General features: G+C 42.8%; 1 protein-coding gene across 3 annotated transcripts in view; it reads left to right on the top strand.

Moving 5' to 3' along the window:
- Positions 1-25,195, top strand: part of PDE10A (phosphodiesterase 10A) — a 370,412-nt gene that overhangs the window by 213,052 nt on the left and 132,165 nt on the right. For all 3 annotated transcript variants that reach the window (XM_055137220.1, XM_055137218.1, XM_055137219.1), the window contains one exon: positions 18,674-18,802. In XM_055137220.1, the coding sequence (XP_054993195.1) occupies positions 18,674-18,802 (129 nt within the window). The remainder of the gene's footprint in view (positions 1-18,673; positions 18,803-25,195) is intronic.

The raw sequence follows: 25,195 nt of genomic DNA, 5'->3' as shown, positions 1-25,195 counted from the left end.
TTATTTTAAGTATTAAATTACATCCTGATGTACAGTACTCTTGAGAATGGTTTCTCCAGGAACAGTTCCAGCACCACCCCCACCCCCAGTGCACCCGTCTCCCTCCCCCCAGGGCCCCAACCCCGCTCCTGTGCAGCCCCCACCAACTCAGGCGTGCGGGTTGGGTCCCCCATTGGCTTGCCTTTGGGTCTTTGTTGATACCTCACTGTGTGTCTTTAAATCCTACAAACGGGAGCTCTCAGCATCCTTCCCTTTCATTCTGACTGACCCTGCTCAGCCTGGCACCCTCTAATCGTCTATGTGGCTGTGAACTGCGTGATTTTGTTCTCTCTTAGAGCTGCATAGTATTCCATTCTTTTTAATAAGAATTTTATTTTATTGAATCACCATGTGGAAAATTACAATGCTTTCAGGCTTAAGTCTTAGTCATACAATGCTGAAACAACCATCCCTTCACCAGTGCCCATATCCCACCACCCAAAAAAAAAAACCAACCACAGTACACCTCCCATCCCTCCCACCCCCACACCCCCCTACCTTGTAACTGATAAATTTCACTTTACTTTGGTTACATTCAATATTTCAACACAAACCTCACCATTATTGTTAGGAGCACCCTACTAGAGTCAGACCTGTTGTGAAGAGAAATGAGGTTTTGGATTTCTGTACTTTAGCAACTAAGTCCAGGGAGATTTCTTCTGGATATTGGATCATTGCAAGCTTGTAAACCCCACCTGTGGTCATCATAATATGGCAGTCACCACGCCCTTCCCTTCACCCCGGAAAGGGAGAGGTGAGAGAGAGAAATACCTTTCCCCTCCTGGGCGGGCATGGGGTCTCGGCTTAGTTCTCAGGCTGGAGACATTCTGCGAGGAGCTGCCCATGTTGAAAGTGGTTTAGCTGGGTCTGGATTCACGCCCGTGCAGCTGCGGAGAGGCCGCACACGTGTGTGGCCCCCGGGATCACATCTCGGCGGCAGGAGGGGCCGGTGCCTCCCACCTTCCCAAGAGCACCCTCACGTCCTTTTCTGCATAGTATTCCATTGAGTATGCATACCTCAACTTTTTGGTCTCTTCATCTGTAGGTGGGCATTTCATAATGGCAGAAATGCAAATCAGAACAACAGAGGTGCCATCTCACGCTCCTGAGAATGGCACATATCAAAAAATCTGGGAACAACTAGTGTTGTGGTGAAAAGGGAACCCCATCCACTGTCAGTGAAAATATTGTCTGGTCCAACCTCTCTGGAAGCAACGTGGAGATTTCTCCAAAACCTAGGAATAGAACTCCTGTATGACCCAGTAATACCACTTCTTGGCATCTATCCTAAAAAATACAGAAATATTCATTCAGAAGGAAATACACACGCTTGTGTTCCTCATGGCCTCAGCCGGCAGCCACACTGGGCTTTCCTGAAAAGCTAATCCACGACGCCAGGAAGTTTCTCTCCAAAAGTGTCTTCCTGCTTTCTATCAAAGCCTGGTATCTAGAGATCGCATCTTGCAGCGTGTAGAGGTAAAGTGTGTAATAATCGAGTTGGAAGATAACTCAGCCAGTAGCAGCTTTCACGAAAGCAAAGGCGCAGACAGGACCAGAGGAGATGTCAAAATGAGATAGTGTGGCTTGCAGTTTGGTTCGACTTTAGTTATTGAGTCTACGACAGAAAGATAAATGGATTCGGTTACTCCTCTCTGCTCACTCCCCCTCTACACCTGAGGATTGTAACCTGCCGGTCAAACGTGCCCACCCAGTGTTCACTCTGTGCCACCTCCCTAGTGCTCTGAATCCTCAGTCAGCTGTGCATGTCACCTCGAAGCAGAGTCTGAACGCGGTTACCTGGCCAACCTCCTGCTAGGGAAGGAGGCTAAGTGGTTGGAGTGTAAGGGGGCAGAGGTGAACCCAGGTGGGAAGAGGGGTATGAAGTTGAACTTGGGGATTCTGAAAGCAAACCACTAATTTAAACTTGCTACCCTGCTCGACTTAATTTGCTTTTGGAAGAATAAAAGCCACGCACAGAAGCAGTCTGTGCAGCCTGAAGAACTGTGGTAAGCAGGAGTGTGAACACACACACATACACACACACACACACACACAATTTGACAGGCACATTGTGCTGAGCAGTGTGACACCCCACACTGCAGGATATGACACAAGAAACTTTGGTTTGTCTTCACTTGACAGATTTTGTTATTAAGGCGCTAAGATGATTCATGTATCTTGCTATACATTGAGAAAATCGACTTCTCCCATATATCTTGGAACCGCCTTGGAGAGTGCTGAGGCGTTCGAAAGTGAATCTGCCTAGACACCTATCTCCTGGGCTCTGGGAAGAGATGACATTTCCGAGCTGGAAGCGTTCCCGGTAACCAAGTCTCCGACTTCTCCCCTCACCTGCCGCCCCGCCAGAGAGGCATTGCCGTCCCGCAGAGGTGACCGGTGGGGACGCCCATGGCTCCCGCCGTGGCCGCCTGAAGCTGCCTGCAGTCTGGCTTCCTGAATATTAATCACCCCCCAACCCATGCACGAGTGAAAAGACAAAACTAAACAAAACAACACAAAACGGCCCTCCCGGAGGAAGAAGCCAGCAGCGGGTTTCTCTGCCTTTCTACGCTATGAGAGGGCTCAGGTGAGCAGGTCGCGAGGCCCCGAGAGCTCGAGCTGTCCCGGGGCGACTGAGAGGTGCCCGCCCACCCCACGCGGACGTGCACGCCAGCCTCCCGAGTGCAGATTGTTCTGGCAATTTAACTGTCATCACAGGAAAGGAGGCTTTCACGTGAAAAGATATTTTGCAGTTGGACTAAATTTTCATGAAGTAAAAGCTGTTCTTCACACCTGGAATAACACACAGGAAATGATAGAATTGACAAGGTAATGACTGATTAATTAGGGAAAAGATTATTAACCATGTTTGCCTGAAAAGTTTTTAGTGTAAGGTTTTTTCTAATCGAGCCGGGATCTGCTACAGAGAGATCAGGAGTCCCCACCCTGCCCGTTGGCAGATGGGGCCAAAGTGAGGAACGGGTGGTAGCCCATTTGACGGTCCAGCGGGCTGGTTAGGGCCCCGGCGGCGTGGCCGGGGGTCTGAGTCGGCCAGGGCAGGGCAGGGCGGGCGGGGCTGGCTCTCCTTATGCTTTCCTCACTGGTTTTAAGAGCACGCAATGCACACAGCGTTGAGCTTTTCTCACCAGATGAAGATGGCAAATTCGATATTTGAAAAGATTTGTGCTTTCCGATATCTAACGGTAGATCCTTTAGTACTTCTTTTTATTTTAAAAGCAGTGGCCCTTGTACCTCTGATTCGAAGTGATTTTCTACAATAATTTGAACCAATAGTGTTAAGAATTCAGGTATAGTAGATGCCGCAGCATATAGACAGCCCTCGCTGGAGAAACCATGCTTCTTTTCCGTGAAGATATCTTCAGAATATATCTGAAGTGAAGATCTATTCTGGTTTGTGTCAGAGATAAAGAGTCCCACTGGCTGGGAGTACAATAATTGAGATGCCCTAAAGGATAAAAAGAAAATCAGCTGACCTCCTTTTTGGCGTTCACACACTGTTGTGTGTGTGTGTGTGTGTGTGTGTTGTGTGATAATCGAACACCAGTGACCTGGTCCAGCTCCATCCTGGAGCTGGAAAGGCCCAGCACCCTGGGTCTGCTCTGGGTCTGCTCAGAGTCCCCGGGCTTCTCTTTGAGCCAGGGAAGGGCCCGAAGGACAGAGTCTGGGACACGCCTGAAGAGGCTCCTCCCGGAGCAGCACACGGGCACGTGGGCACCAGCAGGGATGTCAGCGCAGTGGGAGAAACAGAAGATTTGTTCCACTTGATTATTTCACAGTGATACTCATGTTTTTTCGCCGCCCACCATCAGACAAGTGAATGCTACCAACTCATTATTTTGAAAATTGGTAAATCAAGGGAAGCAAATGAGCGATTGAGCCCGTTTCATCTCTCTGGTTTAATGTGGCTGTTAGGCGGTGGCTCTCGCTGAGCCGGTTCAGTCGTTTGTGAAGTGGCGGCGGAGAGCAGGAAACTATTTTCCAGGCCCGATGCATTAGCTGGTCTTGGATTGCTGTTACCAGCACAGAGAGACAGCCAGATGGTATGAACTTTCTGACAGAAGAACACACTATAAAAATTACCTCCCCACCCCCAAACTGAACCTCAATCTGTTCAGATCTCTAGATCTTATTTCCGTTTTCAGGAATTGTTGAACAATAGGGATAAAGTAAAAAATCCAAGCCGTAGAGACCATCGGACAAAGATGAGTGTTACCTAATAATAAATTGGTGGAAAATATATATGAAGGTAAAATAGGTGCATGTAAGTTAAAAGAAATACATTTGAGATACGAAACAGTGAAATCTACAGTATGTGAGCCTTACTGGGTCCAGGTCATGCAAGCAACTTGTAGAAAAGAAATTGAAAATTGGAAAGTGGAACACTTAGAGACTTGGTGATATTAAAAAATAATGATTGTGGCTGGAGCGATAGCACAGCGGGCAGGGCATTTGCCTTACACGCGGCTGACCCGGGTTTGATTCCCAGCATCCCATTTGGTCCCCTGAGCACCGCCAGGTGTAATTCCTGAGTGCAAAGCCAGGAGTGACCCCTGTGCATGGCCAGGTGTGACCTAAGAAGAAAAAGAAACAGCATTTGTGGTTAGAACAGTTCTTATGAGATACTGGCATGTATGACTCCGCTGAACTGATGTCTGAGATTTGCTTCGTAATTTTATGAGAGTGGGTGAGGTTACAGATGGGACATGTTGGCTAGGCGTTGATCGTTGTCGAAGCTGTGTTTTGAGTACATAGGAGAGACTTGTTATGTTTTGCTGTGTGGTTTTAGAAAAGGTTTGATTTTTATTTTTACGCGAGCGTACACAGACATAGATCGTCATCTGTGAAAGCTGACTTTGTGGGTCATGGACAGCAGTAAGCGGAGGCCTAGATATGTAACATGTTTCGGCAAAGACTGAAGAAGGTGGTTCTGGTGCTGTAAGGTTGGGAGGAGAATAATTACAGCCATTGTTAGTGTTGGGTTTTGGAGTTTGCACTGCCACGCAATGGAGCCCCAAGTGGCTGTTTCGTTACAACTCCATGTCACAGAATATGAACCAGTTGGTACTGCATGGCCTTCTCTGTCACAGTATCTCTTGTTTGTTTGTTTTGGTTTTGAGGCCACCCTCAGCAGTGCTCAGGTGGGACCCTCGGCTCAGTGCTCTGGGGATCTCTCTAGAGGTGCCGTAGAGACTGGGTGGTGCAAGGGGAAGTCTGGGTCTCCTGCATGCAGGCCCGTCACCCAACCCTCTTCCTTCTGGCAAGGACTTACTGGGCGTGAAAAGGAAGCCCAGTCACTAGCTACAGAAGGAGTTGGCGAGTCCCAGTACCCGCCTTTGTTCTGCCCTTTGTTATGGTCTCCAGGCTGAGTATTAGACCTGATCGCCTTATGTTCTGCTCGTGACTTTCAGCTGTGCTTTTGTTTAGATTCTCATTCCTCAGGATATTTTCAGCGGGTACTGTGAAATGAGGGCTCCGTCCACTCTCCGTAGTGGGGCATCCGAGTGTCCCATCCGACGACTTCCTCCTCTTACTCTCTCCACTCTAAACCAGCCTGTTCACATCAGCTTCGCTGCCCGAATCGGAAAAATGAAGATGAAGTCGTTATTTTCTTCCTTTTGGCACCAGGCTTTGCAGTACTCTCAGTACAGTGCTCCCCTGCTCCCCACACCAGTGCCAGCATTGCCCATTCGAGTTTCAAGCTCTCTCGCACTGTCCCACCAAGACCTTGTAAAACTCATTAAAAATCACTAGTGTGGCACATATTTACGGTCCCGTTTATACTTATCATTTCCATGTGCACAGTTTCCTTATATTTTTCCACCGGAGTGTCCAAGACTCTTGAGTAATGGACTTGCCCGATACTGTTCCCCCGATGCTGAGCCAGAGAACAGTCCCCCCGAAACACACGGGCGGCACCTTTCACCCCACCCTGCCAGCAGGCGCTGTTTCTAGTCTTTTTGATACATGCCTTACTCACAGACGGGAGGGTTGGATCGGAATTTCCCTCGTAGAACATGAGGAGCACTTTTTCATATGGCGATTTGGTCTGTCTGCCCTCCTTGGGGGAGTTTCTATTCATCTCCTCTCCTTTTTTCGATGGCGTTACTACGTTTGTGTTGCTGAGATTTTGTGAGTGTCTCTTTTATTTTGGATATTAGTCCTTTGTTGTGTTGTATACAAATACTTTCTCTCATTTGGTAGTGTCTTTTTATTTTAGTCCATTTCTTTTGCTAGGTAAGAACCTTTTAAATTTCTTATAATCCCATTTGTTTATTTTTGTTACCTTGCTAGTGTAATCCTGCTTTGAAAATGCCCCTGAGATCCATATCCTGGAGAGTGAGTGATGCTGATGTCTCTCTTGAGGCGTTTTATAAATTATAGCCTAATCTCAAGGTCTTGAATTCACTCTGGTGTTGGATGTGGGAACTATGTTTGTGTAGTTATCGATTTTTCCCAGCACCATTTGTTGAAGAGGTTTTCCTTGTTTCTCTTCATGCACATCCTTTATCATAGATTTTTAACTATCTGTAAATCTTATCTCTGGACTCTCAAGTCTATTCCATTGGTCTGAGACTCTTTATTCTAGTACTACACTGTTTTAGTTTCTATAGCTTTATGGCAAAATTTAAAGTTAGAAAGTTCAATACCACCCAACTTCTGTTTTCTCAGAATTTCTTTAATTATCCAGGGAGTTTCATAACTCCAAGAAAAATATTAGTAAAGTTTGTCCTATGTTCTTGAAAAATATCATTGGAATTTTTTCTAACAGCTGCATAGTATTCCATTGTATAGATGTATCCAAGTTTCTTTAACCAGCGTATAAGTGGATCAACATGGAAAGTATCATGCTAAGTGAAATGAGTCAGAAAGAGAGGGACAGACATAGAAAGATTGCACTCATCTATGAAATATAAAATAACAGAGTAGGAGACTAACACCCAAGAATAGTAGTATATAATACCAGGGGGTTGGCTCCATGGCTTGGAAGCTGGCCTCACATGCTGGGGGAAAGGCAGCCCGGATAGAGAAGGGAACACCAAGTAAAACGTGGTTGGAGATCCTGTGCGGGAAGGGAGATGCGTGCTGAAAGTAGACTAGAGACTGAACAAGATGGCCACTCAATTCCCTATTGCAAACCACAACACCCCAAAGGAGAGAGAGAACAAAATGGAATACCCTGCCACAGAGGCGGGGTGGAGTGGGGGGGACGGGATTGGAGGGTGGGAGGGATACTGGATTCATTGGTGGTGGAGAATGGACACTGGTGGAGGGATGGGTTCTCGAACATTGTATGAGGGAAACACAAGCTGAAAATGGGTAAATTTGTAACTGTACCCTCACGGTGACTCACTAATTAAAAAATAAATTAATTTAAAAAATAATAAAAAATATTGGAATTTTGATGGAAATTGCACTGAACCACTATAATGCTTTGGGTGGGAAGATCCTTGTGACAATGTTAATTCTTTAATCCGTGAACACGGAGTATTTTCTTATTTTCTATTGTCCGCTCCTAGTATTTTCCAATAGTGAGTTACAGTTTTAAATGTATGAGGCTTTTATATTGTATGTTAAGTTGATTTTTTGGATTTTGATGTTTTGGGGCGCTTTAGCTTGAATAGTCTTTTTATTTATCTTCTAGATTATGTATAGAAATGCAACGAATTTTTGTATATTTTGAATATTGGTTGTTTTTAGCCTGATGCCTTGCTACTTATTGTTTCCTAGAGATTTTTAAGTGAAATATTTAGGGCCTTCTCACATATTATTGTGTCATTTACAAATAGTGACAGTTTAACCTCTTGTTTTCCAATCTGGATTCCTTTGATAAATTCTTCTTGCTATGGCCAGGACTTCTCAGACTGCGTTGAAAGTAGTGATGAAAGTGTATATTCTTGTCCTGTGCTTGATCTTTGAGGTAAGCTTAAATTTTTTTCTTTTGCCATTGAGTATAATGCTGACTGGATTTATTCTAGTTACCAAATTCTTGAGATATGTTCCTTCTTGTTTTATTTTCTTGAAATGTTTTGTCACGAATGGGTGTTTTTTATCTTGTCAGCAGCTTTCTCTGCATCAATTAATATGAACATTTGGTTATTTTCTTTTGCTTATACTGTGTATTAAATTAATGGATTGGAATATTGAACCACCCTTGTCTCCCTGGAATATCTCTTGATCATGACCCTTTTCATATATTGTTGGGTTTGGTTTGCTAAGATTTTTGTTGAGGATCATTGCGAAAATGTTCATCAGAGATATTAGTCTGTAAATTTCTTTGTGAGTAATATCTGTCTACTTTCAGTATTAGGATAATGTTAGCTTCATGGGAGCTTTAAGGAAGGACTCCAGTTTCTTTGATATTTTATTAGAGTTTGAGGAGAATAGGTGTATGTCTTCATAGGTAGAAAGATTCTTAGAACTTTCTAATAAGCTAATCTGGACATGAGAGTTTGTTCTTTGGGAATGAAACTTGAATTTTAAGTTGCTCTTTAAATCACAGCTTCAGTTTCCTTGCTTGTTACTGCTCTGTTGAAGTTTTCTTTGTCCTCCTGATTCAGTCATGGAAAGTTGTATTATTCTAAAAGCCATCCATTTCTTCTAGGTCCTCCATCTTAATGGCATAGAGTTTGTATCATGATCTTTTGTATAGCTGAGTTGTCTTTACTTTGTAATTTCTCACCTTATATAAAAGTAGGCTCAGTGGGTAGGGCATTTGCCTTGCAGGTGGCTGACCTGGGTTTGATTCCTCCGTTCCTCTCGGAGAGCCTGGCAAGCTACTGAGAGTATCTCGCCCGCATGGCAGAGCCTGGCAAGCTACCCGTGGTGTATTTGATATGCCAAAAACAGTAACAACAAGTCTCACAATGGAGACGTTAGTGGTGCTCGCTCAAGCAAAATCGATATAAAAATAAGTTTAATATTATTTGATTTACCTTCAAATCTTTCTGTGCTTTAGTGTACTGCTGCATGGATGAGAGATGGCAGTTTATTAGGAAGAACGAACTATTTTAAAATATGTCGGTTCAAATGTGCACGTTCCCTTGGGACAAGTGTATTTACCAAATCCTATTTATCTGTATGATTCACTGTGCATGTTCTTATGGGAAATTTTTAGCCACTGGATGCTCACGTGTGTGGGTGAACCTGGTCCAGCTCCCTGCTCCTCCGGGCTTGTTCCAGAAATGCAACAGAGACACTCACGGTCATAAACCACGTGTCAGGCCACGGGAATATGTGGGATACTACGAAGACAGCATGAAGAAAAATGATTTAGTTTTGCACATGCACCCGTGTTCTAAGTGTGGGTGATTGCTATTTCAGTATTTTATTTGAACTGACCTACAGCAGGATGACATAAGTGGGAATAAAAGCAGACAAAATATTAGAAACCAGTGGGATGGATTTGATGGCAAGGAATGTGAGAATACATCCAATTCCAAAATAAAAATAATTTTCATAGAATTTGGAATTTATTTATATTTAGGGGACACACGAAGTGATGTTTGGGGCTGCTCCTCGTTCAGTGCTCAGGGGTTGCTCTTGGCGGTCTCTGGGAACCAAGTAGTGCCAGAGATGAAAGCTGGGCCTCCTGAGAGCAGCGCTGTGCTCTGGGCTGCCTGGTCCCGTCTCCGGCTCCCGGGCTTGGACTCTAGTGGTAAAGAAGCTATTTACTATTAGAAGTTTTTGGGATGAACCTCGGAACAAATGCAAATTTCCTTCACAGGTCTAAAGCAATTGGGGGTACTGTTACTACTAGTGCTAACTGCATGTCATGTGGATTATTGTAACGGCAGATACTACAGGTACTTCCACTCACAGAGCAGTCCCGTTCCCACACAAAGCTGGGGTAGAGTTAGGTGCTTTCTCCAAACACACACCCAGACAGGTCAAACAAAGAAACTAAACATGGCCTGCGCTTACTTAAAGGACAGCGGTGCAGTTCCTCTCCCTTCCATTCTGAAGGAGAAAGTTTCTTCATGAAGTGTGAATTGTAATTTGGGAATACTGTTATATTTATAGCTTTAGAAATATTTGGAATACAGCAGTATCATCTTGGGCTTGAAAGGAAGTTTACCAATCTAAGTGGCCTATTTACCTTTGATTTTCGGCTACATAAATCTAAGATCCAGTTAATTTCTTTAACTTAGACATTTACTTAGACACAATTTATAATTCTATTTTTAAAAAGACTTAATTTGAGGGATTTATTAAAAATAAGATAGGGAGCAGGGAATTTAGGACCGTCTTCTTGAAGGTGGAGTATCTACTAAACTTGGAATTCTTCACGGGGGATTTGTCTGTTCTCTCCTGTCAGTTCCTTCATGTCTCTGTAGTAATGAGACTCAGGAATTACCTTTGCCATTGAAATGTCTAGAAGTAAATGCGTAGATGAAGTATCTCTGACAGATTGTTGCTGCCTGGGCTAAAGGTCTAGGGGTCTCTCTGGAGCTTCTGTTATAAGACACTAATGCACTTACGAGTCTCATCCTCCCAACTTAAGCACCTTCAAAAGTTTTCCTACTCATAATTACTTCACCTTTGAGGACTGGAGTTTCAGTAGATGAATTATGGGAGGGGACATCCATTTAGGCTGTATTGCGTAGATATTTATCTTCTACACTGTCACTGTCATCCTGTTGCTCATCGATTTGCTTGAGTGGGCACCATTAACGTCTCCATTGTGAGACTTATTGTTACTGTTTTTGGCATGTTGAATATGCCATGGGTTGCTTGCCAGGCTCTGCTGTGCGGGTGGGATACTCTCAGTAACTCTCTGAGAGGGACGGAGGAATCGAACCCAGGTCGGATGTGTGCAAGGCAAACGCCCTACCCGCTGTGCTATGGCTCCAGTACTTTATAATTCAGTACTCACTAATTATTGTCTCAGACTGTTGCACCTTTGAACCGCTGGCAACCCCTCTAGTGAGCTTCCATATCCTATGACATATCCTACGATTCTATGTTTATCCATGTGTATTTAGGGTTTCCTCACTTTGGGGTACTACAAGGGACTCCAAGCTGATCTGACACGTTTCCTGTTCAGAAATCAGCTCTCTCACCAAGTAACTCCAGCTCCTTTGATTGAAACTGATACTAGGTTCCAGGCTCTGTTCTACATGCTCCTGTGTTCCTTGCGCTGGTCATGTTTCCTGGCCCCCTTGGCCTGTGTAACAAAGAAACATGTCTATGCTGGTTGGAGCATGCATGCGTATTCTCTCTGTAACCATGCCTGGCTTACATGTCATTGTCTGATGTCTCGAGTACTTACTCATGTCCACGGTGTTCTTCTGCCACCTCTGTGTATTCGAGTGCTCACTCTGCCCTGTGAGACTTATTGCCCGTCTGTGCCAGACTTCAAGCTGTGTCATGAACGTGAGCAGGGGCAGCGATCACGGGCAGGGCCCTGTTAGCGCCTTTGTCAGTCCAGCGCTTAGGTGAGGTTCATCTGCCATTAGGGGACGAGTCGTTCCCACTCACCTCTAGCGTTTTCCCCGGAGAAATATGCATGTGAGATGAATCCGTACCTTTCACGGCTTTTAACTCATTTTTTAATTGCAAGCTGGTTATTTTTATAGCTATGATGCAACCTTTATATTTAATTGCATGTTCTAGGACATCTTGGGTACTTCTAGTCAGTTTTGGGTGATTATGAACCAAGTTGCTGTAAGAGTTCTGTGTGGATGTAAGTCTTCAAATACTTAGTGTGACTGCTGGATCATATGCTAAGGCTATTTTTAGCTTTAAAAATGGCCAGTCTTCCAAAACTACTATCATTCTGGATTCTTACTAGAAACAAATGGGTTGTTGTACTTCCATTCTTGTCAACAGTTAATACTATGAGTCAGAAATAAAATAAAATATTTTTATTGTCTTGAAGGTCAGACAGGCTTATTTCTTCAATATCTGACTTTTATGTCTAGGGGCTGTAAATTTCTTTGGTAAGAGAGCTTTTTATACTTTAAAGACTCTTTTATATTCTACACCTAGTAGAAGCCCTCGAGTTTTGCATCATTATGATACTTTCAAGGGAACACATACACTGGTGTCTCCTTTTTCATTTTTTTCTAATTTCTAATTAATATATAATAGATATATATTCCTATATATCTTCATAGTTTAAATTGATCATTAGGTAATGACTTAATTTAAATAAATTATTGCCCTTCTTAATTTTACCATTCTGTTGCAGGTTCTAGCTGCATTAGCACATAGGAATTCTGTCCCTTTTCTGGTGGTGAAAACATGTAGTTTATACTTTGGTGTCATAATGATTAAAATTAATTTTCTTCCTTTCTGTGTCTTAAAGTAGAACTGTTTGTTTTTATAAAATCTAACCATCCCTAATTATGGTTTGTATTCATGGGATAATTCATAGGGAACATACAGTAGTCAAAATATAATTTTTTAAATGAGTTTTATCTCATTTTGTTTGTGTGGTTGTATTACATTAATCGATCCAACATCCATTCATGAAAAAAAACTCAACAGAATAAGGATCTCAGGAACACACATAAGGATCTGAGGAACATACATAAGGACATAGGAACACACATAAGGATCTAAGGAACATACATAATGACATAAGGAACATACATAAGGACGTAAGGGACATACGTAAAGATGTAAGGGACATACATCAGGATCTAAGGAACATACATCAGGATCTAAGGAACACACATAATCATATAAGGAACATATAAAGGCTGTACCATTAGCCCATAGCTACCTTCACTGTTAGCAAAGAACAAGTGGAAGCCTTCCCTCACAGATCAGATAAAGCGTTTTGTCCATTTTCTTCATTATTATTCAGTATGGTTTAGGGAGTCCTTCCCACACCAACAAGCTAAGAAAAATAAATCAAAGGCAGCAGGATTTGAAAATAAGTGAAACTATCACTATTTTCCAGTGGATGTAACGATATGCATGGAAGAGCCTGGGCTCCACTACACAGCTTTCTGAAGCAGGAAACACAGCAGAGCAGCAGCCAGAGAACAAGTACACAAAAATATGCTGCACTTTAATACGGAAACAATGAATTAGAACGAAAGGGAGCAAAAGAGAAAGCACTTTACACAGTGTCCAGAACAATCAGATACCAGGATTCAACAAGACGGGAAAGACTTAAACCTTGTGGGCTGTAAATCATTAGTGGAATAAGGAAGAGGATATCAGGAAACAGAAATATATTTCCTGTTCATGTGTTGAAGAGTTGTCATTGTCAAAATGACTGTCACACCCAGAGCATTACACAGATTCAATGCAAGATTCTGATGGCATTCTTCATGGTTATAATTTAAAATCTACTAAAATTTGATTGGAATAATAAAACTTCCTGATGTCAAAGTAAATCTATTAAAAAAGGGTGGGAGGGGAGATCTGCATTCCTCTTTTTCTATAAATATAAAATTATTTTCTGAAATGATTTAAACACTGACTTACAAAGTTGCTTGCAGTGCAGTTATTATAAACTTTCAATGTTTGAACACCAATCCCACCCCCAAAGGTGACCTTCCCCCCAACCACTGTCCCTATTTAGCAAACCACCCCAAGCCTACCCGTTAGCTGACACACAATAATTTATTTTATGTCGCTTGTTGCAACTAAATGGCTAAAGGTATCACTTGTATCGCTTGTCATCAAGTGTTACCTTTAGCTATTGTAGATAAGTGAGGAGTAGGAAGGGACCACCTCCCTACATGCCACCGCACCACAGAGCTTGGCAAGCTACCCGTGGTGTATTCGATATGCCAAAAACGGTAAGAAAAATGGGTCTCATTCCCCATGGCTAAAGGCATAGCAGAATATTCTTTGGTAAAAGAAAGTACGTGGAAATTGTTATATCTCACATGGGGTTGTTAAGTCCTTGTATGAGAATTTACTAAGCTCCTTATTGCTAATTGAACCTTCAGTGTAATGGTTTTTGTTTGTTGAGTTTGGGTGTCTTCTATGGTACTTTCCCATGTAATTTGGTGTGCTGCTACTGGAATTTCAGTATTGTCGAACTGGGAGGTGTCACGTGGCCACATATGTGGCTGCATGGTCCACATACTTTAGGATCTACAGTCTGGGCCAATGAGTTGACATGGCAGTGGCTATGGAAAGTGGAAAGTGGGCAGTCTGCTGGGGCTTCCGGAAGTCCAGAGGTGTGGGGGGCAGATGCCCACCCCCTCCCCGAAAGGACCCCAGAGTTCTCAGCCTGGGCATGGAGTGCCTGAACTTTTTCGCACTTTGGTGTCTCTGCAGTGAAGCAGTGGAGTTGAGCCCTTGGTGTGGCTGCACTGGTGGGTGAGGGTGTGTCCGCCAGGGCTGGCCCCTCCTGAGGGCACCCCAGAGTTTTCAGCCCAGGATCCAGCGTGTCCATGAGCTTCAGCTGCGTGGCTGAAGCAGCTGCCTCGCCGAGTCAGCCGAGCACCTTAGAGCAGGCCCGAGAGTGCGAATCAGCAGGGCGGTGCTGGGGAGGCGGCCCGCGTTTCATGCTTTTAAGTTCTACTGTAAAGCTGCCGTGATTTTCAAACGGTGTAGTATTAGGATAATAACTGACTGTCAGACAATGGAATAGACTGGAGCGGGCCCCTGGGTGTACGGGCAGTTAATCTGTGACAGAACAGCTGCGTGCATGACATGGCACAAGAAAAACCTCTCAGAAAATTGTGTTGAGAAAAATGATGGTGCTACTTGGAAATAAAAAAAAAAGAATCGGAACTGGATCTCACACCATATGCAAAGGGTAATTTAAATTTATTGAATGACTCAAGATTAGATGGGAATCCTTAAGATATTTTGGAGAAAACATAGGCAAAGCTCTCTAAGATATGAACCTCAGAGGTTTTTGCAGTGATTTTATTCCATTGGCAAAACCAAAGCAAATATGAACAAATGGAACTGGATCAGACTGAAGAGTGTTGGTGTGACAGGGAAGGTTGGGCTAAAATTAAAAGACGGCCTGCTGAGTGGGAGAAAATATTGCCTACCAGACAGGAACAATCTCAGGGGACTGATATCCAAGATGAATAAAGCACTTATAAGGCTAAAAAACAAACAGAAACCAACAGGCCATAACCCCACCCCACAATGGGGAGATGGGGTGAGACTGACCTGGATAGGGCAGAGGTGGCCAGTAGACATATGAAAATGTTTACGTCACTTATTATCGGGAAACACAAACCAAAATGACAGTGATCTGTTTCATTTCACACTGATCATTCCACGGGATTGGGTGTATTCAAAAAGACTGGAATAATCCCTGTTGCATGGGGACAGGAAGGCTCTCATTCACTGTCAGTGGAGCTTGTCTGTTTCACTTTGATGGTAAACCGTGCAGGTAGTTCTTAAAAGGTAACAATAGGAATTCCAGATGACAGAAATTGCAGGGTTTTTTGTTGTTGTTGTTTTTTGGATCACACATGGTGATGCTCAGGGGTTACTCCTGGCTCTGCACTCAGGAATTATTGCTGGTGGAGCTCAGGGGACCATATGGGATGCTGGGAATCGAACCCGGGTTGGCCACCTGCAAGGCTAACACTCTACCCGCTGTGCTATCGCTCTAGCCCCGAAACTTCAGTTTCTGATGTGTGCCCCCAAATACAGAAACATTGATTTGAAAACCTGTATGCACGCCTAAGTTCATTGCAGCCCTTTGTGGAAACAACTGATCTCATGTACTGTTACATCAAAAAGCATAAATAGTGGGGACATTGTATGGAAACAAACATCCCACCTCGAATAGCCACCTGAAGTATCTTGTGATGCAAGAACAAAGGTAGGGACATCAAATTATCTGACTGCAAATTGCAGTGTAAAGCTAAAGTAGTCAAAGTTTTGTATTGACATAAAATTAGACTCTTGTGTCAATGAAACAGAATAAAGAGCCCAAATATAAATCCAAGTACGTATGAATAGTTAATTTACAACAAAGAAGGCCAGAATATACAGTGGGGGAAGGAATAGTTTCTGCTGTTCATGTTTTGGGAAAACTGGATAACCACATGAAAAAGAATGAAACTGGGCCTCATAGAGCATTAACAAGAGTCAGCCAAGATGTATTAAAACTCTAAATGTGAAAGACCTGAAGTCATAAAGCTCTCTGGAGAGAACACAGGCAGTAAGTTCCTTGACAGTGGTCAGTGATAAGTTTTTGAGTTTGACACCAAAAGCAAAAATGATGAAAGCAGCCAGCAAGTCAGATTATAGAAAATAAAAACACTTCTGCATAACAGAGGATACCTTAAACAAAGCAAAAAGATAACCTATTAAGGGGGGAAAATACTTGCATTCCTATATCTGAATTCCTATATCTGCTGAAGGGTCAGAATCTGCACTATATAAAGAGTTCTGACAAATAGGGGAAAAAAAACTGTAGAAATGATCAGGGTATCGGAATAGACATTTTCCTCCCCAGGAACACATAGACATAGTCGACATGTTCATGGGGAGGGTGTTCAGCATCACTGATTTTCAGGGAACCCCCAATCGAAACCACAGGGAGATAGAACAGCACACGTGCTGTTGTGGCTGTTATCAAGAAGACACAAAATCACAAATGTTGGTAGAAATATGGACAGATGGGAAGACTTGTGCACTGTTGGGGGGAATATTAGTTGGAACAGTCACTATGGAAATAAGTAATTTTCTCAAGAAATTAAATATTGAACTTAGCACGTGACCCAGCAATTTAACTGTATTCAAAGACAATGAAATCACGAACTCAAAAGGATGTATATACTCTCCTGTTCACTGCAGTTTTAATCAGAAGTGCCAACATGTAGAAACAGCCTAAGTGCCCATCAGTTGTTGGATGGATAAAGAAAAATTGGCGTGTAGAGTGAAACATTGCTCACTGAGAGGGGAGAAGTGTTCAGAGAAATGCGAGATGCTTTGGTTGGGTGTGACGGCACAAATAGCGATCGTCGAGCCTAATTATTCACCATAGCTGTCTTTACAGCTTTTCCGACATTCACAGAGATGTCAGTGACACAAAACTGTGTCCTCTGGAAATTTATTTAGCCACTAAAATGGAATGAAATCTTGTCATCAGAGAGGATGTAGATGATGTTGAGGATTTTCTACTAATTAAATAAAACGGGGGAATATCGTATGGCTTGCTTGTATGCGTAAGATAATTTTCAAATAGCACAAATTCATCGACAGAGGCCGTGTGGTGTGGCATGTGGTGCAGAAAGTTGAAGGGGCGAAAGAGTCCAAGTCTTCTGTGATGAAATAAGTCACAGGGCGGGCATGCCGACATGGCCATCCATGCCATGAAACTCTACACCAGGTCTCAGTGGCTCATACTTGGACACCGAAGCTGTGGAACATACTTGAAAGTTGCCGAGCACTGTAGCACTGTTGTCCTGCTGTTCATCGACTTGTTTGAGTGGACACCAGTAATGTCTCCATTGTGAGGCTTGTTGTTACTGTTTTTGGCATATCAATATGCCATGGGGAGCTTGCCAGGCTCTGCCGTGTGGGCAAGATGCTTGCCGGGCTCTCTGAGAGGGGTGGAGGAATCGAACCCGGGTTGGCCGAATGCAAGGCAAATGCCCTACCTGCTGTGCTATTGCTCCAGCTAAGCAAATATAACTTCAAAAAAATTACTGTAAACCAAGTAAGCATTTACTCATTTGGAATTAGTGCACCTATAAAAGGGGAATTTATTGCAAACAATAGAAGATAGGAATGTATTCATTAAATACTTTTTTAATACCTGCCACATACTGTACCACATTCTCCTGTTTCATCCTATTGCTAGTTATACTTACCTTGGATACTAAATATCCAATAAATATTTGCCAAAAATTATAAGTACTTTGTAATCTTGGACTGGAGCAATAAGCACAGCGGGTAGGGCATTTGCCTTGCACGTGGCTGAGCTGGGTTCGATTCCTCTGTCCCTCTCAGAGTGCCCGGCACGCTACCAAGAGTATCCCGCCCGCACGGCAGAGCCTGGCAAGCTACTTGTGGCGTATTCTATATGCCAAAAACAGTAACAACAAGTCTCACAATGAGATGTTATTGGTGCCCGCTCAAGCAAATCGATGAGTGATGGGATGACAGTGATATAGTGATAGTAACCTTAACTGCAGACACTGAATGTTCTGGTGTAACTGAACTTACCACTGGGAAATAGCTGCATAGAGTGGTGCATTGCCTGTGCCTTAAAGTCACTGGAGTCATCATTTACTTTACTGCATATTTATGGGGGTAAAGTACATATCCCATAACATTATCCGCATGAACCACTTCCACTATGCAGTTCATGGGCATTTCTTGTCCTCACAGTGTGTGGGACTGGCACCTTCCATCTGCTTCCCGTCTTCCTGGTGTATATTGTGACTGTTTACTTGTTCTGGGTAATTTTAATAAATGAGCTCATGTTTGTTTGCTGTGTCTGACCTATTTTCATGACTGCCCTGTTTTCAAAGTTTTTTTGATGTGGTGTCTATTTGGTTTCATTGCTACTTACTGAAAGATGAATAATATTTTGTGTATATATATTTACATTCACATTACATTTGCAGTAAATCATCTTAGTAGAATGTCCTTTTCCTCTGATTCTTAGAAATGTGAAGATGCCACCTACACTAACACTCTTCTTCTCTGTTCTCTTTTCCAGGTTTGACAGATGAGAAAGTGAAGGCCTATCTCTCTCTTCACCCCCAGGTGTTAGATGAGTTTGTATCTGAAAGTGTTAGTGCAGAAACAGTAGAAAAATGGCTGAAGAGAAAAAACAACAAGCTAGAAGGTAAGCTTGCATTTAGATTCAGTGTGGACTGATTTTTAGGTATTTTTAATACTTGGGATAAAGCAAAACATAGAAAGATATTAACATTTTAATTCCATTATGGTAGTCTTTAAAAGAAAGTCTTATGTGTAAAAGAAAAAACTTGGCAAATGACTCTTGAAAATGTATTTATGTATGGCTACAGTGAAAGCAAATGGGTAAATATTCATTCTACTTATCTTATTGAATATTAATATTATAGCATTTTATATATTTCAAAGATCTGTTGATACCACATTTTCTAAGGAAGTCCTCAGGTTTTATATGTACACCTAGGAAAATAGCTTTGAATTAGAGTTTTTTTTCCTCCTTGTCAACTGGAGAAGCAAGTGAGGTATTGGAAAGATGAAATGTGAACTTGGAAGTGTTGGAGTTAGGGGGGGTTTTCTCCAAGCTGAAGATGCACTAATTTACTTTCTCATACTCTGGATGAGAATTTTGTGGTAGAATTTTAATTTTGGTTTTAAGTGGGTTTTTATTTTGCCAAACATGAGTTGTTATTTCTATGAATATTATTTACTTAAAATAGTCTAAATTGATTTTATATATGCTCTTAATTTATGTAAAATACAAAGTATATGTTATTTTTCTGAAAGTGTATTTTAATGAATGTATTTAAAATAGAAATGTCTTTATTAAAATGTGCTGTTATGTGGTTTAGAAATTATTTTTCTCATTTTAGTCTAGAAAGTTCCAACACTTATATAATTTTTATAATTAAAATGGGTTATCTATTATAAATCGGCTTTCAGCATTGAAGTGCAGCATAAGTACATGCATATATGCTGTGTATGTGTATGTTTTATGTGTGGATTAAGAGGGGGAGAGAAATAGAAATAAACCAGTGGCAGGAATGTTTTTTTCAAACAACTAGAGCATTTAACATTAGGAACAGAGTGGAAGTTGCAGTTTTAGAGTTTAGACCTCAGATGCTGGGAAACAATTTGAGGTGTTTTAAAAAATAATTGAATTGTGCTTAAGGGGCATTGTGTAAAGATGTTAATTTAAACTTCCTTTATAATTCTATTCAATATTATAGTCCAAGGATACAGGCTATTGTCAAATTGAGGGCAGAAGATCATAGAAATAGGAATATTTGGTATGTTGGCTAGTGTTAGTTAATTTTTAACATTTTATAAACATTTGAATGGGTCATTCAAGAGCTTCCTAATCTGTTTTATGTATTATTAATCAAACAATACTTAAAACTGCCTAATACACATAATCAAGGGATAAATGATGGTTAAGAATAGCAGTGCATCATCGGGTCAGACTCAGTTATACTGGACCAAGTGACGCGCCCTTATAAGGAGATAATTTTTAAGGTCCGACTGTTGCTGAGGCCATGAGTGAAAGCAGCATGGCGAGATGCTGGCTTGGAGCCAGCCAGCTCTAGTAGGCCTGGGGAGGGGGGAGGGGGGGACCATGTGACAGCACCCCACCCCCACCCCAGGCAGATGTTTGCAGGAGCTTTGGCCTCCTGGGGAGCCCCTCACCACTCATTCACAAAGGTCTGTCCCCAGCACTGGCTGATGCATGTGAGTCGGTTTTATTGCTCCCCTCCCTGACTGGTTTGAAGGAAGCATTGCCTAGTCTGGGAGCACGGGAGCCAGGAGCAGTGAAGTCACTTTATTAAAGTAGTCCTGGATTCAGGCCATGGTCGTTGTGCTTCTTTTACCCTAGCTCCCTCGTTGTCTCTGTCTTCCTCTGCTTGCCCTTGTCTTCCCAAGTTTTCTTTCGAGGGGTGGGAGTGGGGACGGGGAGACGGCACACACAGTGGTCTCAGGGCTTCATCCTGACCCAGTGCTCAGGAGTCACTTCTGTGGGGCCTGGGGACCCTACGAGGTGCCCGGGACCCCACCTGGGTCAGCTGCATGCAGGCAGGCGCCCCGCCCTCCACACCGTCTCTCAGACCTGTCCTCCCGAGTCTCACCATCGAGTGTGTCTGGAGGGGACATCTTTGGGGGAGGGCTCCAAGGGGGATGATGCTTTTATTGCTGCATCTGGATCGAGAAACAACTCTCCCAGGCGGGAGACCTTGGAAAGTGTTGGAAACGTGACATGGCTTCTCCGGATTGTCAGTTAGTAAAAGAAAGTCACTAGGTGTTGGCAGCTCTGCCGGAGTGAAAAGTTGGCACAGTGCTTCCAGCATTGCTGAAACTCCACAGACGCTTGGGTTTGAAGTCTCTGGAGTGGCCCCCATGACTCCTTCCCGGCTGGGCAAGGCTGCCCCCGGCCTGCGAGACCAGGGGAGGAGCAGCACGGGACACTTGCAGCTGGGGGCCACTTTCTCACGATCTGTTTCTCATGGTTCCCGGTGGGTACTGGGTGGTCTCCTCTGTGCGGGGTGGGAAGTGGTGAGATACATCAGGGTCCCGTGGGTACAGTGGGTAGAGACCCTGTATGAAGTTGTAGCCTGTGAGGGCCTTTGGCCCTATATAGACATTCTAGTTTCTTTTCTTTTCTCCTGGCTCTGCACTCAGAATTACTCCTGGCGATGCTTGGGGGACCATATGGGATGCTGGGAATGGGAAACGAGCCTGGGTCGGCCGCGTGCAAGGCAAACGCCCTCCCCGCTGTGCTATCTCCCGGGCCCAACATTCTAGTTTCTTAAGTGGCAAAAGGGACTTTTAAGTTACAAAATTACATTAGTTGGTAAAAGGGTCCATTTCAGACTGCTAGTGTTTTTCCTTTGTTTGCTTTGGGGTCCCACCTGGTACTGGGGGTGTCCAGGCTGTGCTGGTATCCGGACACACCACCTGCCCCGTGCCCTCAGCCGTGTCCTGTCTCTGACCCCGCTTCCTACTTTACACGGTCAGAAAGACTTACTTTCACTCAGTTTTATTGAGCGTTTACTCTTGGTATATGTAGACAAAATACTTAAAAGACAGAATGCCACAAAGCATTTCGTTTCATTTGAAGTTTAGTAGCACTGTAGCACTGTCTCTGTAGCACCGTCGTCCCATTGTTCATCCATTTGCTCGAGCGGGCACCAGTAACGTCTCCACTGTGAGACTTGTTAGTAGAATTTGGGATTTGGTTTTAATTTCCAGGGCAGCTCCCATGTCTGCTCGCGATTAGGGAAGATTCTGTGAAGTCGTGTTCGTTGGCAGATATTCACACTGACCTGATGACAGGGAGCCCGTGTACCCCTAACCCCCAACACACAGACCTTGAGCGAGCCACTGAGATGCGTGCTGCTCCACATTGTGTATTTGCGTTATTATAGACATGAAGCTGCTTATATGCTCCTCAAATCTTTCCATACCACCTCAGAGCTTCTTGAGGGAAGGAAATTTACACACACGCATGCAGGCGCACACACAGACACACACAGACACACACAGACACGTACACACTCACACCTGCCCGCGCATTGCTCAAGATTTCTTGTCATGTTATTCCCTCTATAGACTATGTGAAAAGTCCTGTTCGTGCGACCGAGGTTCTTCAGTTTCTGAGTCTTCGTAGTCTGCCAGATACGTCAAGACGGACGTATCAGTGGGTGCATCTGAAGGGGCAGGCTGGAGTTTCTCCCTTCCTTGGTGCTCTGCCGGGCCGAGAGACTCTAGACCTTCCAGCAGGGCCGGTGGTGGGAAGCGGTGGCGGGATCCTAGCGAATCCCACCGTCCATGTGTGTTAACAAGGAGGGGCCTGGGGAGAGGAGACCCCCACAGGTCCCCAGAGAGACATTTCAAAAGCATTTCCCGTTGCTGCTTAATTGTATTATTTTTATACCATTTTATTTCTAAACACACAAGATTTTACTTGTAGTGAGGCAAATTTCCTTTTGAAAATTGACCCCTGATCCTAAATTCTAAACAGTTGATTTTCAAATGTTGTTTGGAAATTGAAGATAGCATTTTTTTTTTTTAAATATAACCCAGGGGCTGGAGTGATAGCACAGCGGGTAGAGCGTTTGCCTTGCACGCGGCCGACCCGGGTTCAATTCCCAGCATCCCATATGGTCCCCTGAGCACCGCCAGGGGTAATTCCTGAGTGCAGAGCCAGGAGTGTGACCCAAAAAGCAAACAAAAACAAAAACAACCCAATATACTCATTTAGAAAAGGTAAAAAAAATTTTTTTTTCTTCCACTAGCATTTGGGCCTATACAATGTTCCAAACATTGATAGTTCTACTTTGAAAAATCGTAGTAGAGACAATAAATATTATCTAGGTCAAGACCTTGTTCGCTAAATACTACATTTTTTGTGACGATTTTCTTCTTTTGGCATTTTGCTATTTCAAACCATGTGAAATAATAATTTTTATGAAATTCCATAAAACGTGTTAAACAGAAGCAGGGAAGTGCTCAAAACTTAAAGATGAGGCCTGGGGGAGGGCTCGGGGCCTCAGGCTGGGCACGGGGCAACGCCAACACCTACATCTGCACTGAGGGCTCCATCCGGCTCAGCGGAGCCAGGGACTCATGTCTGTGGTACTTTCTACGCAAAGTGAAACCGAGAGGGCCTGCTGGTACTCAACAGGACTCATATTGCTAAATTAACATCTGTGCATACATCAAAGTGTAAATATAAGTACGAAACAAATACATAAGCATTGCATAGAATGATGCTCTAATAACCCTTTGCACATTTCATCAGCACGTAATAAGGAGAATAAGGAGTTGCACCCCGATCCCTGTCCAATACTTTAGGGACATGAAAGCAGAATCACAAGTTATGGCTTCTAATGTAAAAAGTTAATTGACATTGTTGGTAATATTTAAAAACTCATGAAGAAATGAGAACACTAGACGTTAACATATATCTGGTATTTTCTGATGTTACAATAAAATTTAAAATATGTAGAACCTTTTTTCAAAACTCCCCAAAGTTATATGCAGTTTCCAAGAAAAGCATTTGATACTTAAGAGAATAAGTAAACCCACGTTATTTGAGAATTATGAGTAAATCTGCTATCCTTACTGACAGTATATGGGATTATTTTTGTGTTTCTGTGGTGAAAATAATTAAATATTTAAAATAAGCAGAGCATATCACTATACTGATAATATAATCACTGTCACTGTCACTGTCATCCCATTGATCATTGATTTGTTCTAGTGGCACCAGTAACGTCTCACATTGTGAGACTTATTGTTACTGCTTTTGGATAATATAATACCAGTTATTAATGAAAATAATGATGCTGACAGCTACTTTGGTTTACAACAAATTGGTTAATACACAAATTCCTCTTTTTTACTTGTGGAATGTGGCTATTCACAGCCTTCGTTATTCCATGATCTTGGAAATTAGGTTCAGGTCCTATACATTTACTCCTTCATGCCTAGAGTTTGTTGGCTTTGAATGATGCCCCTAACCTACTGATAACTACCTGGAATGAAGAGTTAGTGGCATTTTCCCGAATTTGTTTATGTCAGATGTTTTCTGTTTAAACATACATTATTTAGTATATTATCAAATTAATGGGGCATGAATTTATTATTAGAAGAGCTTGCAATATCAGATGGCTTTTGTAAGTAGGCCATTATCAATGTGTAAATCACAAAGAAAAAAAATTATAAGTGACCAATTTGGAACTTCACTGTATTTCCTCTGTTTTCTTGAAATTATTTTTCCTCAAACATTTCTAATGTGTGTGTGTGTCTGTTGGGTGCACTTGGGGTGCTCAGGGCTTCCTCTTGTCTCGGAATCACTCGGGGCAGGGTGTGGGGCACCAGGGCTAGACCCGGCTGTGGCACAGACTGGACCGTCCTCTCTGCTGTCACCACCCTGGTCCTCAGATACTGGGATGGCATTTTCATGCAGAACTTTCATGGCATCTTTAACAGTTTTTAAAATGGTAGTCAAAATGTACTGAATGCCTTGACTTGAGTAACTAAGGAATACGAGTTTATTGGTAGTTAAACAGTAATTAAACAAAAGCATGGAAGATGGATGAAGATGGATAAAGTTGATATTAATTGATACATGAAGTTACTGGATATAACCCCACCAGTCGTTCTGTCAATTTTTAAATCATTGTAGAAGGTGGTCTTCAGGTGACTCGTGCTATTCACATGTTTGCTGTGGAAACACTGGAGTAGTTATGTCGTGACCTGCGCCTGGTGGTCCGGAGCAGTGTAATCAAATTGGGACTCTGAAAATTTTAAAGATTTAGTCAGAGCACAAATATTAATGACTAAGAAATGATTTGAAATTAATTTGATGTTTTGGTTGCAGACTAGATTGGCTTCTGAAGAAATTTTTATAGTATATGTAAAGTTCCTCTTGATATGGTAGCTGTTATTTTATTTATTTGGCCTCATCACTACATTTCCGAAGTAAAAGCTTTGTTTACAAGGGACATTAAAGGAAATATGCACTATTGAGTTTTTGAGGATACTT

The sequence above is a fragment of the Sorex araneus genome, chromosome 4 (genome assembly GCF_027595985.1).
Source record: "Sorex araneus isolate mSorAra2 chromosome 4, mSorAra2.pri, whole genome shotgun sequence".
Classification (NCBI taxonomy): Eukaryota; Metazoa; Chordata; class Mammalia; order Eulipotyphla; family Soricidae; genus Sorex; species Sorex araneus.
The sequence above is the reverse complement of the archived record's forward strand: the minus strand, read 5'-3'. Positions and strand labels throughout refer to the sequence as shown.